This window comes from Homalodisca vitripennis, chromosome 4 (assembly GCF_021130785.1).
Source record: "Homalodisca vitripennis isolate AUS2020 chromosome 4, UT_GWSS_2.1, whole genome shotgun sequence".
Lineage (NCBI taxonomy): Eukaryota > Metazoa > Arthropoda > Insecta > Hemiptera > Cicadellidae > Homalodisca > Homalodisca vitripennis.
This window is the reverse complement of record NC_060210.1, coordinates 43,433,073-43,447,280: the sequence shown is the minus strand read 5'-3', so window position 1 is coordinate 43,447,280 and position 14,208 is coordinate 43,433,073. Positions and strand designations below refer to the sequence as shown.

The following is a 14,208-nucleotide window of genomic DNA, read 5'->3' as shown; positions in this document are numbered from 1 at the left end:
TGCATGCTGCACCAGATGTTGAAGAGAGCTATAACTTGTTTTTAACAACAGTAAGACAAACACTAGACCATGTATGTCCTAAGAAGAAAGTACAAGCAAAACCAAGTAGGAAGCTTAATGTACAATACGATGAAGAAGTAAAAATTCTAAAAGAAGACTTTCTAACTGCCTTACACAGATATGAACTAACTGGAAATAATGATGACAAAATAGCAATGACAAAAAAAAAGAAAACCTACGACCTTAAACTCGGAAATCTCAAACGAAGCATAACAGCAGAATATATTAATCAGGCTGACAACAAGAGTAAAGCCATCTGGGACACAATCAACTCGGAGAAACAAAATAAACAAAAAGGTGAAGCAAATATGCAGTTGGAGATGGATGGCAAAATAGAGGATAACCCTGTTCTTGTGGCTGAACACTTTAATAAATATTTTTTGAAAATAGCAGCTTCCACATTGGATAACAATCGGGAACAATTTAAAAACACAATAATAACTCACCAAATTACCCTCCCACAAAGTGATACCCGATTACTATTTTTAAAACCTACTAACACAAAGGAAGTCATTGCAACAATATCCTCACTAAAATCTAAGTTATCTTGTGGAGTAGACGAGGTTCCATCAAAGGTCGTAAAACACTGTGCCAAACAACTAGCACCTCCATTAGTCAGCATAATAAACAAATCATTTAGTTCAGGACAATTCCCCTCTGCTTTAAAAACTGCTAAAATATATCCAAAACACAAGAAAGGATCCCTCATCAAACCAGAGAATTACCGCCCTATCTCGCTAATATCAACACTCTCAAAAATAATAGAAAAGATTGCTCTGTCAAGAATGCTAGACTACATGGAAAGAAATGAACTTATTACAAAAAATCAACATGGATTTCTCAAAGGTAGATCCACCACCACAGCTGTTACCAATTTACTTGAAAAAATCACAGACAACCTGGAAGATGGCAAACATGTCTCAGCTATTCTACTTGACTACAGCAAAGCCTTCGATTGCTTGGGTCATGACCTCATCCTGAGAAAACTCTTGGCTTTAGGTATTGACGGCCTAGCAAAAGATTGGGTGGCTAGCTACCTGAAAGATCGCACACAAATTACTGAAATTCAACAAAATCTGAATGGAAAAAAATGTGTATACAGATCAAAGCCACTGCCAGTGAGAAGAGGAGTGCCTCAAGGCTCAGTACTGGGCCCCTTTTTATTTATTCTTTTCACCAACGACTTTTCTGTTTTTATCAATGATGACAATGTAGAGACTATAATGTACGCAGACGATACAACTCTTCTATTTGCAAATGACACATCACATGAATTAGTAACTAGCATTTTATCATCTACAGACAAAGCACTCCAATACTGTCTTCAAAACGACTTAGCTATCAATCCATCCAAAACCACACATATCAATTTTAGCAGAAGACATGAACAAATACCAGATATTCCCAATATTTCAACAGAACAAAAGACAAAACTACTGGGGCTCACAATTGATGCTGACCTTTCCTGGGGAGATCATATTAATGCACTGACCAAGAAACTCTCATCTGGGATATTTGTAGTCAAAAGAATGATGTGGATGGGAGGCCCGGAATTAGCCAAAACAGCCTACTACGCGATGGTGGAATCTCACATTAGATATGGATTAATTTCTTGGGGCTCAACATCCGAGGCCAACCTTAACAAAATCCTGATCCTCCAAAAAAAAAGCTATTAGAACACTTGCAGGCCTAGGCCCTACAGATAGCTGCAGAGAAGCGTTCAAGTCACTTAAGATCTTAACCGTCAAATCACTCTACATACTTGCAGTTGTCATCTACACCAATCAGCTGGACCTTCCAAGAAATGAAGACATACATTCTTACAACACTAGGAGAGCAGCCGACTACAGTCTTCCTATTCACCACACAACAACATTTAGCAAAAAACCTTCATACATTGGCCGCAAAATCATCAACTCATTGCCCCAAAACCTTAAGGACAAGAGAGGAAACCAGTTAAAAAATGAGCTTCAGAACTGGCTAGTGGAGCGACCCTTATACTCGACCAAGGAGTTTTTTGACCTTTTATAAGATGACAAAACATTACAAAAAATTAATAAACAAATAGATACATAAAATTGTAAAGCAAGATTATCACATGTTGACACCATTGTATTTCTTAAAGAAACTGCAAATAAAGAATATTGTCTATTGTCTATTGTCTATTAATAATCACTGAAGTTAGGGTTTGTAAATCATTGTCCCAGACCACTACACATACACTATATAAGGAGATCAGTATGAGCTAGAACCACCAAATAAAGTGTAAACTTACTAAATAAGCTATCAGCTATCTGTTAAAATTATTTTTCACTGTTTAAATTTAAATGTGTTCTTGAAATAGAAAGTCATGGGTTCGAATCTTGAGTCGAAATTACTACCAAACAATGTCAATAAGTCAACAGTAACATTTATCGTAAATTAATTTATAAAGTAACCGTTATTCACTAACACTGAATTAATTCAAGTATGTTGCTTAGGATAGCAGTAATTGTCTTTTGACTTGTGAATGGAATTTTTTGCTAAATGTCTTCTGACAATTAGTTCCTGAATTTATTATTGCTAGTGTAAGAAAACCATTGAATCAATATTTCAATTTAAAATCAAATAAATTAAGGCTTTGAGTTCTGTGCTCTTTGCATGATTATTCAAAGGATTAACCCCTTGCACATGAACATTCTTCCAATGTTCCATGAATAGGATTCCAATTCTTTCTCAAAAAACGTCATTCACTTCTGACTGGTTTATACCTTACCGTTAAACTTACACTGGGCACAGAAAAAAATACACCCTTATGTCTAAGTAATTCCATGGATATCCTAAATCTGCCCATCACTAACCACAAATACTGAGATATTGGAGTAAAAGCGATTATCAATAAGTTTTAGTTTACTGTGGAGGATGGCTGTTAAAGAGCGGGTGGGCACCCTTAATGTTAAGGCTGTTGGTAGCCTAACCATGAGGGAGTAATGTTCCTTATCGAACAGAGCTAGGTTTTCCTTCTTCCAAGATGTAGACTACCTGAGATATTGAGCCTGTTATCTCAAGGAGTGCTAGGCTGTTCTGGAACTGAATGTTTCGACCTGAGAACTAGTGCTATGAGACAGTTCCAGGTGTTCGGTCCCGTCAGTTCTTGTATATATATTTTTTATTATTTCCAACGGATCAACCATTACAAAAGCAAGCATAATAATTTATAATTATAATAATAAGTTAGCAAAAATGACTAACACAAAACTAAAAAATAAATTAGGTGTATGGATAGTTGCCTTGTAATATGTGTATGAGATACAATAAACAATAATAAATATCAACAAAAGGCAACAAGGAACAGCCATAAATACTAATAAAAACAACAAACAGTAACAGATAAACTATATGGACAATATAATAATGATAAATTGGATATACTAACAACGATATAAATAATTCAATAAGAATAACAAAAACAATAATGCCCACTGCCAGACAGTTAGTATGAACCTTTAAGGTGCTATCAATACACTGCACTGGGTGGTCACGATCACACTTATGGGTATGGCCCTTTAAAGGCACCATCAAAAACTAAACAAGAGCACAGGTGTGTGTGTGTGTGTATTTTGAAATTTAAAGTTGAGTGGTTAAGCACTGAGAAGTACATAGAGCTCTCATGAAGGAAGCCAAGGAAGCACAGAAAAAGTCCATGTGTTCTGGCAGCAAGCATCCAAGTCTCTGCATCCTAATCACAGGACTGTTGGCTGCATAGGAAGTTGTCAAGAAAGTTCTTGCAAAAGGGACTCTAGATCTTGTGCCAGTGGGAATTTGGAAATTTATTTTCAGTAGCAGATCTGGGTAATCGATGACTCCATTAAAGAACGTCTTGAATGGAGCTTCTTGTTTCAAGTGAAGGTAAGTTGAGATAAGACGAAATCTCTTGTACTGAGACATCCAGATACCTAAATCCAAGGTGCACTCCCGCAAGTCTCAGGAACCTCCTCTGCACTCTCTCAATGCTATCTCTCAAGTGCAACTGGTGAGGAGACCACACCACGCAACAATATTCAAGGTGTGGTCTTATCAAGCAGCAATAAAGCGTCTTCAAGACGTGCAGGTCGGAGAAAGGCTTAGAAACTCTGAAGAGAAGACCAAGAACTTTGAGGGCTCTGCTGCATGTGGTCAGAACGTGCTGCTCCCACCTTAGATTGGTGGTAAATATAACACCAAGATCCTTGGTTTCACTGACCCTGACCAATGGTGTATCCATGATTGAATAATCAAGTATAATTGGGTTCATGGTGCGATGAAAAGTAATAGAGGTGCATCGCTAATATTGAAAGACATTTTGTTCGTTCTACACCAACGGACAACCAAGTTGATGTCCTCCTGCAGTAGAGCCGTATCATGGTCGGTAAAAATCTTCATGAATAACTTTATGTCGTCAGCAAAGATCAGGTGGTTGCATTTGAGGGCAATAACATCATTAATGTATAGGTTGAACATGATGGGGCCAAGGTGTGAACCCTGTGGGACGCCAGATGAAGCTGGAAAGCTGTGGGACAAGGTATTCTTGTATCTAACTTGAAGTATGCGCCCACGCAGGTAAACTGTCAATCCAGCTGAGAAGAGGTCCTGTGAAGCCATAAGCCCCAAGTTTGCGGATCAAGATGGAGTGGCATACCCTGTCGAATGCCTTTGAGAAGTCCAGCTCTATTGAGTCCACCTGTTGTCTTTGTGCAAAAGCCTCTATGATGTAGGTTTGAAACTGTACGAGGTTAGTGGTTGTTGATTTGTTAGACAGGAACCCGTGCTGACTTGGATGTAGCATATTTCTGACTTGAAAAATAATCTTATTCAGGATAATTCTCTCAAATACTTTTGCAAAGATTGGTAATATTGTTATGGGCCTATAATTTCTTATGTCACTGGAAGAGCCATGTTTGTGAATGGGCACTATAAGACCTATTTTGAAGATCTCATGGGAAAACTCCGCCGGATAGAGATTTATTGCATAAATTGGTGAGAGGTTGAGCAAGCAGTTCTGCGCAGTGTTTAATTACGGATGAAGGAATTGAGACTGAACCAGGGCCCTTGGTGATGTCGAGACTGTTGAGCTCCTTCAATACATCCTCAGTATTAAAGTGGCAGGAGGATATCACGTCTTGAGAAAGTGAATTTGAGGATTCCATTTGTGATGTGTTATCATCAGGAGAATACACTGACGCAAAAAAGTCAGCAAACATATTTGCTATGACGTTATTGGATTGAGACAAGTTGCCATCAAAGTGCATGGTAGTCGCAGTGCAGGTGGTATTTACTTTCTTCAGATAACTCCAGAAAGCCTTTGGGTTTTCATTGATTGAGCTCTGCACCTTATTGATATATTGGTCAAAACAGGTTGCTCATAGGGTGCTCTAACTATGGCGAACTGAGTATAGCTAGACTGAGATAAAGAAGTTTTATACCGTTTATGTAGGACTTTCTTTTGAATGGTAAGATGAATGAGCTCATTGGAGAACCATGCTGGAAAGACTGATCCACCGGACTTTGTGATAGGAGAGTTTCTCAATACACTCTCCGATATGGTGTCAACAAACGCCTTGAAAGCTACATTTATGTCTTCATGGCAGGTGACGATTTCCCAATCCAAGACCTGTAGCTCTTGCAAGACCTTCACATTGTCACAGCGTCTCACATTAGTGTGGTAAGTGACATTTGGACGAGACGACGTTGGCAGTGACGTTTTTAAAGACAGTGAAGGATGATGGTCGTCCTCAGTAAGTATTGGATCAGGATCACGACAGGTCGCAATATCTTGATAAGAGGAGAAGACAAGGTCGAGTATTAGGAACACTCGATGTGTGGGGTACCATTTATGTACTTAATGGTGAGGTAATTTTCACCGTTTTCGGGATTTCAGGGTTTTGACGGAGCCCATCGAGATACTTCCGTTCTTTGGGTGTCCTATCGTAGGAGATAGAGACGTCTGCTAAGCGAGGATCAGATTCTTGAAGTCCGTTAGTAGAAAATCTTTTGATGAAATCTCTTGCTTCAGCTGGCGTATTTAAGATAAGTTTGATGCTTAGATAAGGACGAGGATGCTTAGATGAGGTTTTCCCAATCCCAATTTCCTGGTTGATTTTGTACCAGTATGATTATAGTATGAACTCCACTCCCGAATGCTTTGATAATTATATCAGATTATATCAGATGTCTTACTGAATTAATTCTAAACACAACGTATCTATACAAATAGTTTTGATTCATCACAAATACCTATTTAGATATACAAGCCTACCAAAACAATAATTTAAATATGTATTTACTGATGGAACAGAAGGCATCCATACATACCAAGATGCAGCTGTTATGGTAAGGTGAATTTACTTTAAATAAGCTATTGAATAACGTCTGGCCAGCGGCATTCACTGGTTTAGTCTAGGTCAAGGTCACTGGCTTGCAATATGGCAACAAGCATATGCAAACTGTCCGTGCACCTCGTAAGTACTCTTATCCTACATTTGAGATCAGATGCTCTAGAATTTTTATGTTTTACTGATCGATACTGGCAAGGGATGTATTTACTGCTGTCTGTTGTTGCAGGTATTATTGTAAACACTTTCAAATACTAGTTCCTTTTATGAAGTATTTCAAAATTGTTTGGGCTATTTGTAGCCTATGAAAGTACTTTTAAACCTTTTCATTATAAATTATTGTTAATAATGACAATCAAATCAATAAACAATTCAATCAAAACATTTTACTCACATCACAAGTACGATTAATCATATTTCTGAAACAGTATTCTGATGATTAATGACTTTTTAAATCATCGAATAGAATAGCATATTAAAAGTATAATATGAGTATTACCAAGGTAAACTTAAAATAATAAAATAAACAAGTAGTATATTTAAGGATCTTCATTCCTTCACTGAAGTTGCAAGCATCGTAATATCCTTAATAGCCTTTTGATCATTTCATACTTAAAATTTCTTGAGGACATACAGACAATCAGACAGAGAAGAATATTTGACAGCCCCCAGATATCCAGTGGATAGTTAGGCTACTTAAGACTCAACCAAATTCCATAGAGGGATATGACCATGATTATCTTACACAATATTATCTAAATTAAATGATGTTGTATATACTGTACAAAATGTCTCAATTTAATTGAAAAACAAACACACAGGTAGACAGGCAGAGGCAGAGGAAGAATTTTGCCAGAAAGGTTAGTGATAGCTAAATAAAATATACAAATGTTCAAGTGCATAGCAGCTACAGAATGAATCACTCAAGATATCGCCTTGAGTTACAGGCTATTCTACACTCAGCGATATCCCATGAAAAACAAACAACATCATTGAAACCTATCTTCTCTACATATAGTAATAAGTTCATATAACGACGTATTGAACGATCTGATAGAATGTAAAGTAAGTTTACTAACCAATTTACCAAAATTCACATATTAAATGTCATAGGATTTTTAACCATTAATCTGTCTATGTTATAATTTTCTCGTTGCCCTCATGTTTACCAATAAGACCAATGTAAAATGCAAAGCTCAGCCAAATCCCAAGAAGTAATGTACATTATCATTGATCTCAATGTTCCTCAAATAGAAATGAAGCTTCTTGCAAAATTTTGAGTCTATGAATCATATCTTTCTTGAGATATCAAACGGACGGAAATACACTGTTTTGTTATTTAAAAAAAATAATGAATTGTTTTCAAAAGTAGTTCAAATTCAATAAAAATATCTTTTACAACAATTATAAATGTATTCTTTGTACTTTTGATAACTTAACTTGTAACAACAATTTTCACAAACAGGAGACCTTTAAAGCAATTAAATGCATCACGTGCTGAATGCCTTATAAATATTTTTAGGTAAAAAAAATTTGCAAGAGTAAATTTAGAGAGTAGAAATAATAGATCGTCAATTGGGAAAGGCTCGAATAGGAGTTTGACAAGTTGGACAAAGTTTTTAATTCTTTACTAAAAGAACAAACAGTAAAAGAGCGAAAGATTTTCAGCCATTTGAGTTGATGAAATAGTTCTATATATTGGTTAGAAAAGTTAGTGAATGTTTATTTATCCATATTATAACACCCAACAGTTTAATCCACCTATTTTAATCTGTCTGAACAGCAATGTACAATCTACTAGTCACATAACTTTCTGTAGTGACATTGACTGACTCATGTTGTTTAATAAAAATCAGTGTTTAGTCATCTAAAAAAGTTGATAAAATGGTATTTGTTGCTTATTTGTGTTAATAGTATTCATAAAGACAATAATTACAAATTTAAGGTAATTATGGTAAAGTATTATTCATTGATGGCTTAGAAAAATGTTATTTTTATAATTTTATTTATCATCCCATAATTTTAGTAAATATTTATCACATACTGCTTTGAAATGTGATATTAATAAAAATATCTTCACATTAAAATAAAGTTAAAGTATTAAGAAAAAATATTTTTGTACTTGAATGAAAAAAATTAAGTGTATTGTGTGTTGTATAGTGATATTTATGCTGAAAAACAAATAGTTTAAATTTTACCTTACTAGGATATGAATTAACAATTATTACCAAAATGTTACAAACAACAATGTTCCTAGTTCTTTTAGTGATGAAATGCAATACTAAAATTAAGGCCTAAATATAAAAACAAACATAAATAAAAGGGAATGAGGATATAATAGACATAAGTAATGATAATGTGGGTAATGGTAACAACAATATTGACACTTTCTTTGAACATATTTGGGTACTTATGCATTAACGCCACTGCAGTGAAAATTTAATACCGAGAAACTGTTAAAAAGATAATGGCCTACGGATAATACCAAAGTACCATTATTAGTTTTCTAGATATAAAACATAGCTGAACTATAACTTTAAATACTTGCAACGTTATTCATTTTGATTTTGTATTCTTAGGTAGCTTATATAGCATAATGTATTAACCCCACCGCAGCAAAAATTCTGCCAATGCGTAAAATGCACCAATAAAGAGCAATCTTGTTGTTCACTTACAGTAACTTCTTTGTTTTACACAACTTTGTTGTTCATATGGGCAAGAAGTTATTTTTTGGTTTTCATGTTGTTTGCTGATTTTAACCCTATTTTTTAGTGCAACGAAAATGCATATTTGGGAGAATGAAATGGTTACCTGATCCATATGGCCCCTATTCAAATTTTTATGTTTGGTCATTTCATTTCACCTACTTTAGTTCATATCACTGGCTCATTAGTTCGGAAAACTCTAGATTTGTGATTTCCTTAAACAGCCAAGATTTATGCCCAGATTTATAAAGATCTCTGTTTATGATAAAGGCTGCAGTATTATAAGAGGTCAATGCCACAATCAAATCATCGATATTGATGGTTATCTAAACTATTAAAACGAATTACATTTCAAATGATCGTTTTGTTCAGCTGTTTTTCGATCTAAACAAGTAGTAATGGATAAAAATATCTAGGCTATTTATAACATGTAACAAACAAAACAGTGCAACATTTAATTACTTTTTGTAATTTTGAAGGATAAACGTGCCTGACAGCTGGTGTCAAAAATTACACGTTTACATTGTACTTGCGACCATTACGCAAATGCCATATAAATGATTTTACTTTATTTGAATCAATTTGGAACAATACTGTTATTCAATACAATGAAAAGAGCGGGCAGTAAATAATTGGAAACAACTATAAATATAATGTTTTTGGATTCAATACTTTAGGTATTTCGGTACTTTGGGATTATACTGACCACACCCAGACATGAATCGTTATTTGACATTTTGCTTCTACTGATTACTAGATTAGCGTAGAACAATATTTCGTCAATATAATAAAACAGGAATTGTCTTATCGCAAACCCCTCCCCATCCTCAGACAGAGGTCAAAGTCGAGCGGTCTAGTAGATAACGTTATTGCAGAGTCTCACCGCCCGTTCAGCTGTTGTGTCGCTTTGTACTTCCGTGTTTTACCCGTACATTTCTCCAAATACAAAAATTCAACAAAAACAAACATTATAAAACAAAAACTAAACTCTTTATTAAAAAAAAAAACACTCAAAACTTGTTTTTATTCTTGATCACACTCCGCCACCCAAAATGCGAGTGCCTCCGGTCAATGAAAGAAAAACATCCCTCGAGATAGTAACTATCAGTAAAATATCAAATTCTAGAGGGGCTGATCAGCAATATAAATTAAATTATAATGGAAAGGCAATTATGTACCGTGCAAAAAACTTAAATAATCATGTGATGTCGCGAGGCCTGCCGTAATCGGGATTCTCGAGAAAGATAAGATAACAGCGACAACAATACCGATCACAACACCTGTAAATGCTTGTAAATTTGTAATTAAAGAGTTGTTTTTTCGTTCTATCATATTTGTTTCTATAAATTTATATTTTTCTGTTCTTCATACGGGTGTGGTCGGTATAATCCCAAAGTACCGGTATTTCTAATCATTAATTTGGTAGCCCGTTCAATTGTGGTGGTAACCACTTACTAATACTGCAGCCATGTTAGAGTTGATTGAGTTAAACTATGTATTGTGTGATTACAGTAAATTTAAATTTATATTTTACTAATACGTTAGTAAATGATGGGTGAAACAAATTACGATCTAACAGATTTAGAAATAACATTGAAATAACCACATATCAATTTTATTGTCATGCTCAGTCTCAGGGTCAAAATAAGCTAATTAAGTTGTATCAATAATAAAATAAGTCTTGTTTGTGTATGCTTAATAAACCAGGGTTAATTTCAGTAAATCATCATATACAGCTTAGGAACGTGATATTATGAAAAAAAAACATCTTCACTTTAAAATGAAGATATTTAAATTTGTAATTAAAATGTATCATTTTTCACAGAACTTTGATTTATAAAAAGGAGGTAAAAATAACAGTATTGCTCATGTTGGTTTTCAAAAACCAAAACATTGTTTCATAAAAGAAACTATTGAATCTTAAATAAGAAAGTATTTTTATTTCGAATTCAAGCAGTTAAAATGTTTTGTTAACAAATTTTACAAGACCTAAGATAGTTACAGCACATTAAATACTTGTTCAAAAATTTCATGTTTTTGCATGATTTAACTTGTGCTAATCTTACTAAAGAAATTTGAATTTTTGTGGTAAATTTGATGGCATTAACTGTAAAAATAAAATGCAATTTATATGTTTTCAGTAAAATAAAAGTAACTACAAAATTAAAACTACTGCATCAAGATTATTAGTTCTGTTCTCTATATCTCACGAAGACTTCTACAACAATCTGACACAACATACACGACATAACCTAAAACAATTCTTTAGTTCATATTTCATAAAATAAAGAAATAGTTATACATACAAGAAAGAATTTCATTTGAAGTCATGATATCTTTCAACGAGTCTCTAAATGAAACCAGAATGATTAGGAAAACCTAGTTTAAAGAGTCTATTTCTTTAAATTAAAGTAGTGAAATGCCTATGAACAATCTTCATTCCAACAATGCCTTGCACAACCATCCCAATCTCACATCAGATGTTTATTTGTGGGTTATTGCTAAGCCATAGATTAACCGATAACAATTTCTAAACTCATAGAGTAAATAAGAACAAATTGCTAGAACACTTATTCTTACAGCAAGGTTTTAGTTGTCTGAATGGACGTATTCAATTTATTTACCAGGATATTTGAAATATTTTGGGATTTATAGAAAAATATAATATGTGATTTACTACCCAATATCTTGAGCTCAATTTGTTTAAAAAAAATGTCATGGTATTTGGTTAGGTGAAAAGAGGTTCTTATAATATAACTATTTGACAACAAATTGTACAAATAATACTATATTTTTTGTAGACATGTTATCTCACAGAAACTAAAGAGATAAATTCTTGCATTCATAAGAGGATTGGATGGTAGAAATTTTGTGCGATAAAGCCAATAATGTGCGGTGACATCTTTGTATTGCTTTGTGGAACTACTCGTATAATATTTCCAATTCATATTAGATAAAGCTGTGTATCTGCAATTATAGATCGTGTGTAAAGTTTTTATATACAGTCAGCCAATAACGCAAAAGGTTCGTAATATAATTTTTTTATCAGATCTTTGTTTTTTATGATTTTCCAGGAATATCAGTGTTATCAGTGTTGCCAGCAACCGGAGGGCCTGAGAGGCATAATTAATCTCCAGAAGAGAAGTAAATCCAAGTTGGGCACCAGTAAATGGAAATTAATAAACTGTTTTATCAACTTACTATCATGGTGTTTAAGAACATTCTAAACTTACGTTATTGTCCTTAAAGTAATTAAGAATTTAGGTACCTACTAAAACATAGATTAAGACACTTTAAAAAGTCGGATATAGGTAAAATATAGATCTTATAAAATTCATTGGAACATTTGGATAGCGTGGTTTCGAAGCGTTTTTGTGGCTGCTTTTAAACTAATCTGTTTTGTGCGATAAGTAAAAATTCAATTAATCCCTAAAATGCCAGTCTGTTAAAACTTATATGAGCAAAATGTAAGTTGAAATCAAGCTTAAATCCTTTGATCGAGTGCATACCACACAGACCAGTATTGAACCCAATTATGTTTGTTACATAATGTCAACGTTCTTAGGGTTAATTTTTCATGCATAACGACGCAGTCCGTTTACAACACCAGTATTATTCTTAACGGTCTTGATATTGATGAACTCCTACTAATGCTTTTGTCTAATTTCAAAGACCTACACAGTTGGTTCAATCTTACTTTGAATCTGAGCAAAAATTGTTCATTTTCTTAACTCCACAATAAATGTACAAATAATTGATTCTGTTTATGTGCATGATTCACTGTGATGGATTGTGCCAATTTGAATTCTTGGTTCACTTGGGTTCAACACACAATTGTTTTATTTAAAAAATTAGCATGATCGATTCATTTGTTAAAACATTTGTCCTTTATTACTAAACTGAGGTTAAAATTAGTGTATTTTGAGGATATTTTCATTACTTGATCTACGGTTCAGCATTTTGGGAAACAAGTTATAAGTTACGATTATTTAGGCTTCAGAAAAGAGATCAGCTGCTTGTTTTATGTGGTCTCAGTAACGAGTTTTATAGCGGTCTTCCCATCAGAGGGCGGCTTAACTCTCCTTTCCCCCATCGTAATATATTCAATTTCTGTTTTAGTTCACTCAAATCTAGAGATGTTTTCAAGCCATAATCTCAATAATTATAATATGTGAAACAAAATAAAGCTTAGTAGTACTAAATTGCTATTTAAACATATCTAGGGAAATTTTGATTTATTCTGCACCTACAATTTATAACAATTTACCATCCATCTTATCTTATATAAAATTTGCACCATCCTCAAATACATTAAATTTAACTTTAGACTGAGCCATTTGCTGATGGGAAGAGTGTAGTAAAAATAAACAGTGGTTTATGTACTAGAAACATTATAACAACCTGGATTATTAAACTAAAAGAACAACTTATTATTTCTTTAAAACAAACACACAATTGTCCAATAATTTTTAATTTCTTACACAAGGCCTTTCAACATCCAAGATGCTTTTGTTGATTCACACCTGACGATGGCAATTATTGGGCAATTGTATGTTTTCTTTTAGCGACAATAATAGAAAATCATTTGTTTTTCCAATAAGAAGAGCTCCTCCTTCAATAAAAGAATACCGTTTACAAACGTTGATTAAAAATCAGAGTGAACAAGAAAACTCTTTAAATAATCTTTCTTTTGTACCCAGCTGAATGTGACAAGGTTAGCTGCTATCACCTCAAAGGGTGAATTATTACATGGCCATGTTGGGGATTTTAACCAATGTTCATTTTTTTAAATTATAAGATACAATAATATTTATAATATTTTCAATTTATATTCCATTATATTATATTCCTGTAGTATACAAGGCTGCACAGACGATTTTTAGCAGATGAGATTTTTAGAATTTTACGATACGTCGGTTTTTGAAACTGTGGGCTATATCAGTATTTTTAAACAATAAAGGCTATGATAATAATAAAGCTATGTATAAAACAATAAGATTTATTATTATTATCATTAAAATAATTAATTATAATTTGGCCTTTAAATGCCTTTTATCTATAAAAAATAATCAGATCAAAGAAATCATAATCCC

General features: G+C 33.7%; 1 protein-coding gene across 2 annotated transcripts in view; it reads right to left on the bottom strand.

Moving 5' to 3' along the window:
• Positions 1-11,590, bottom strand: part of LOC124359225 (methenyltetrahydrofolate synthase domain-containing protein) — a 45,398-nt gene extending 33,808 nt beyond the window's left edge. For both annotated transcript variants that reach the window (XM_046811789.1, XM_046811790.1), the window contains exon 1: positions 11,422-11,590. In XM_046811789.1, the coding sequence (XP_046667745.1) occupies positions 11,422-11,446 (25 nt within the window). In that variant the 5' untranslated portion in view covers positions 11,447-11,590. The remainder of the gene's footprint in view (positions 1-11,421) is intronic.
• Between the last annotated feature and the right edge of the window lie 2,618 nt (positions 11,591-14,208).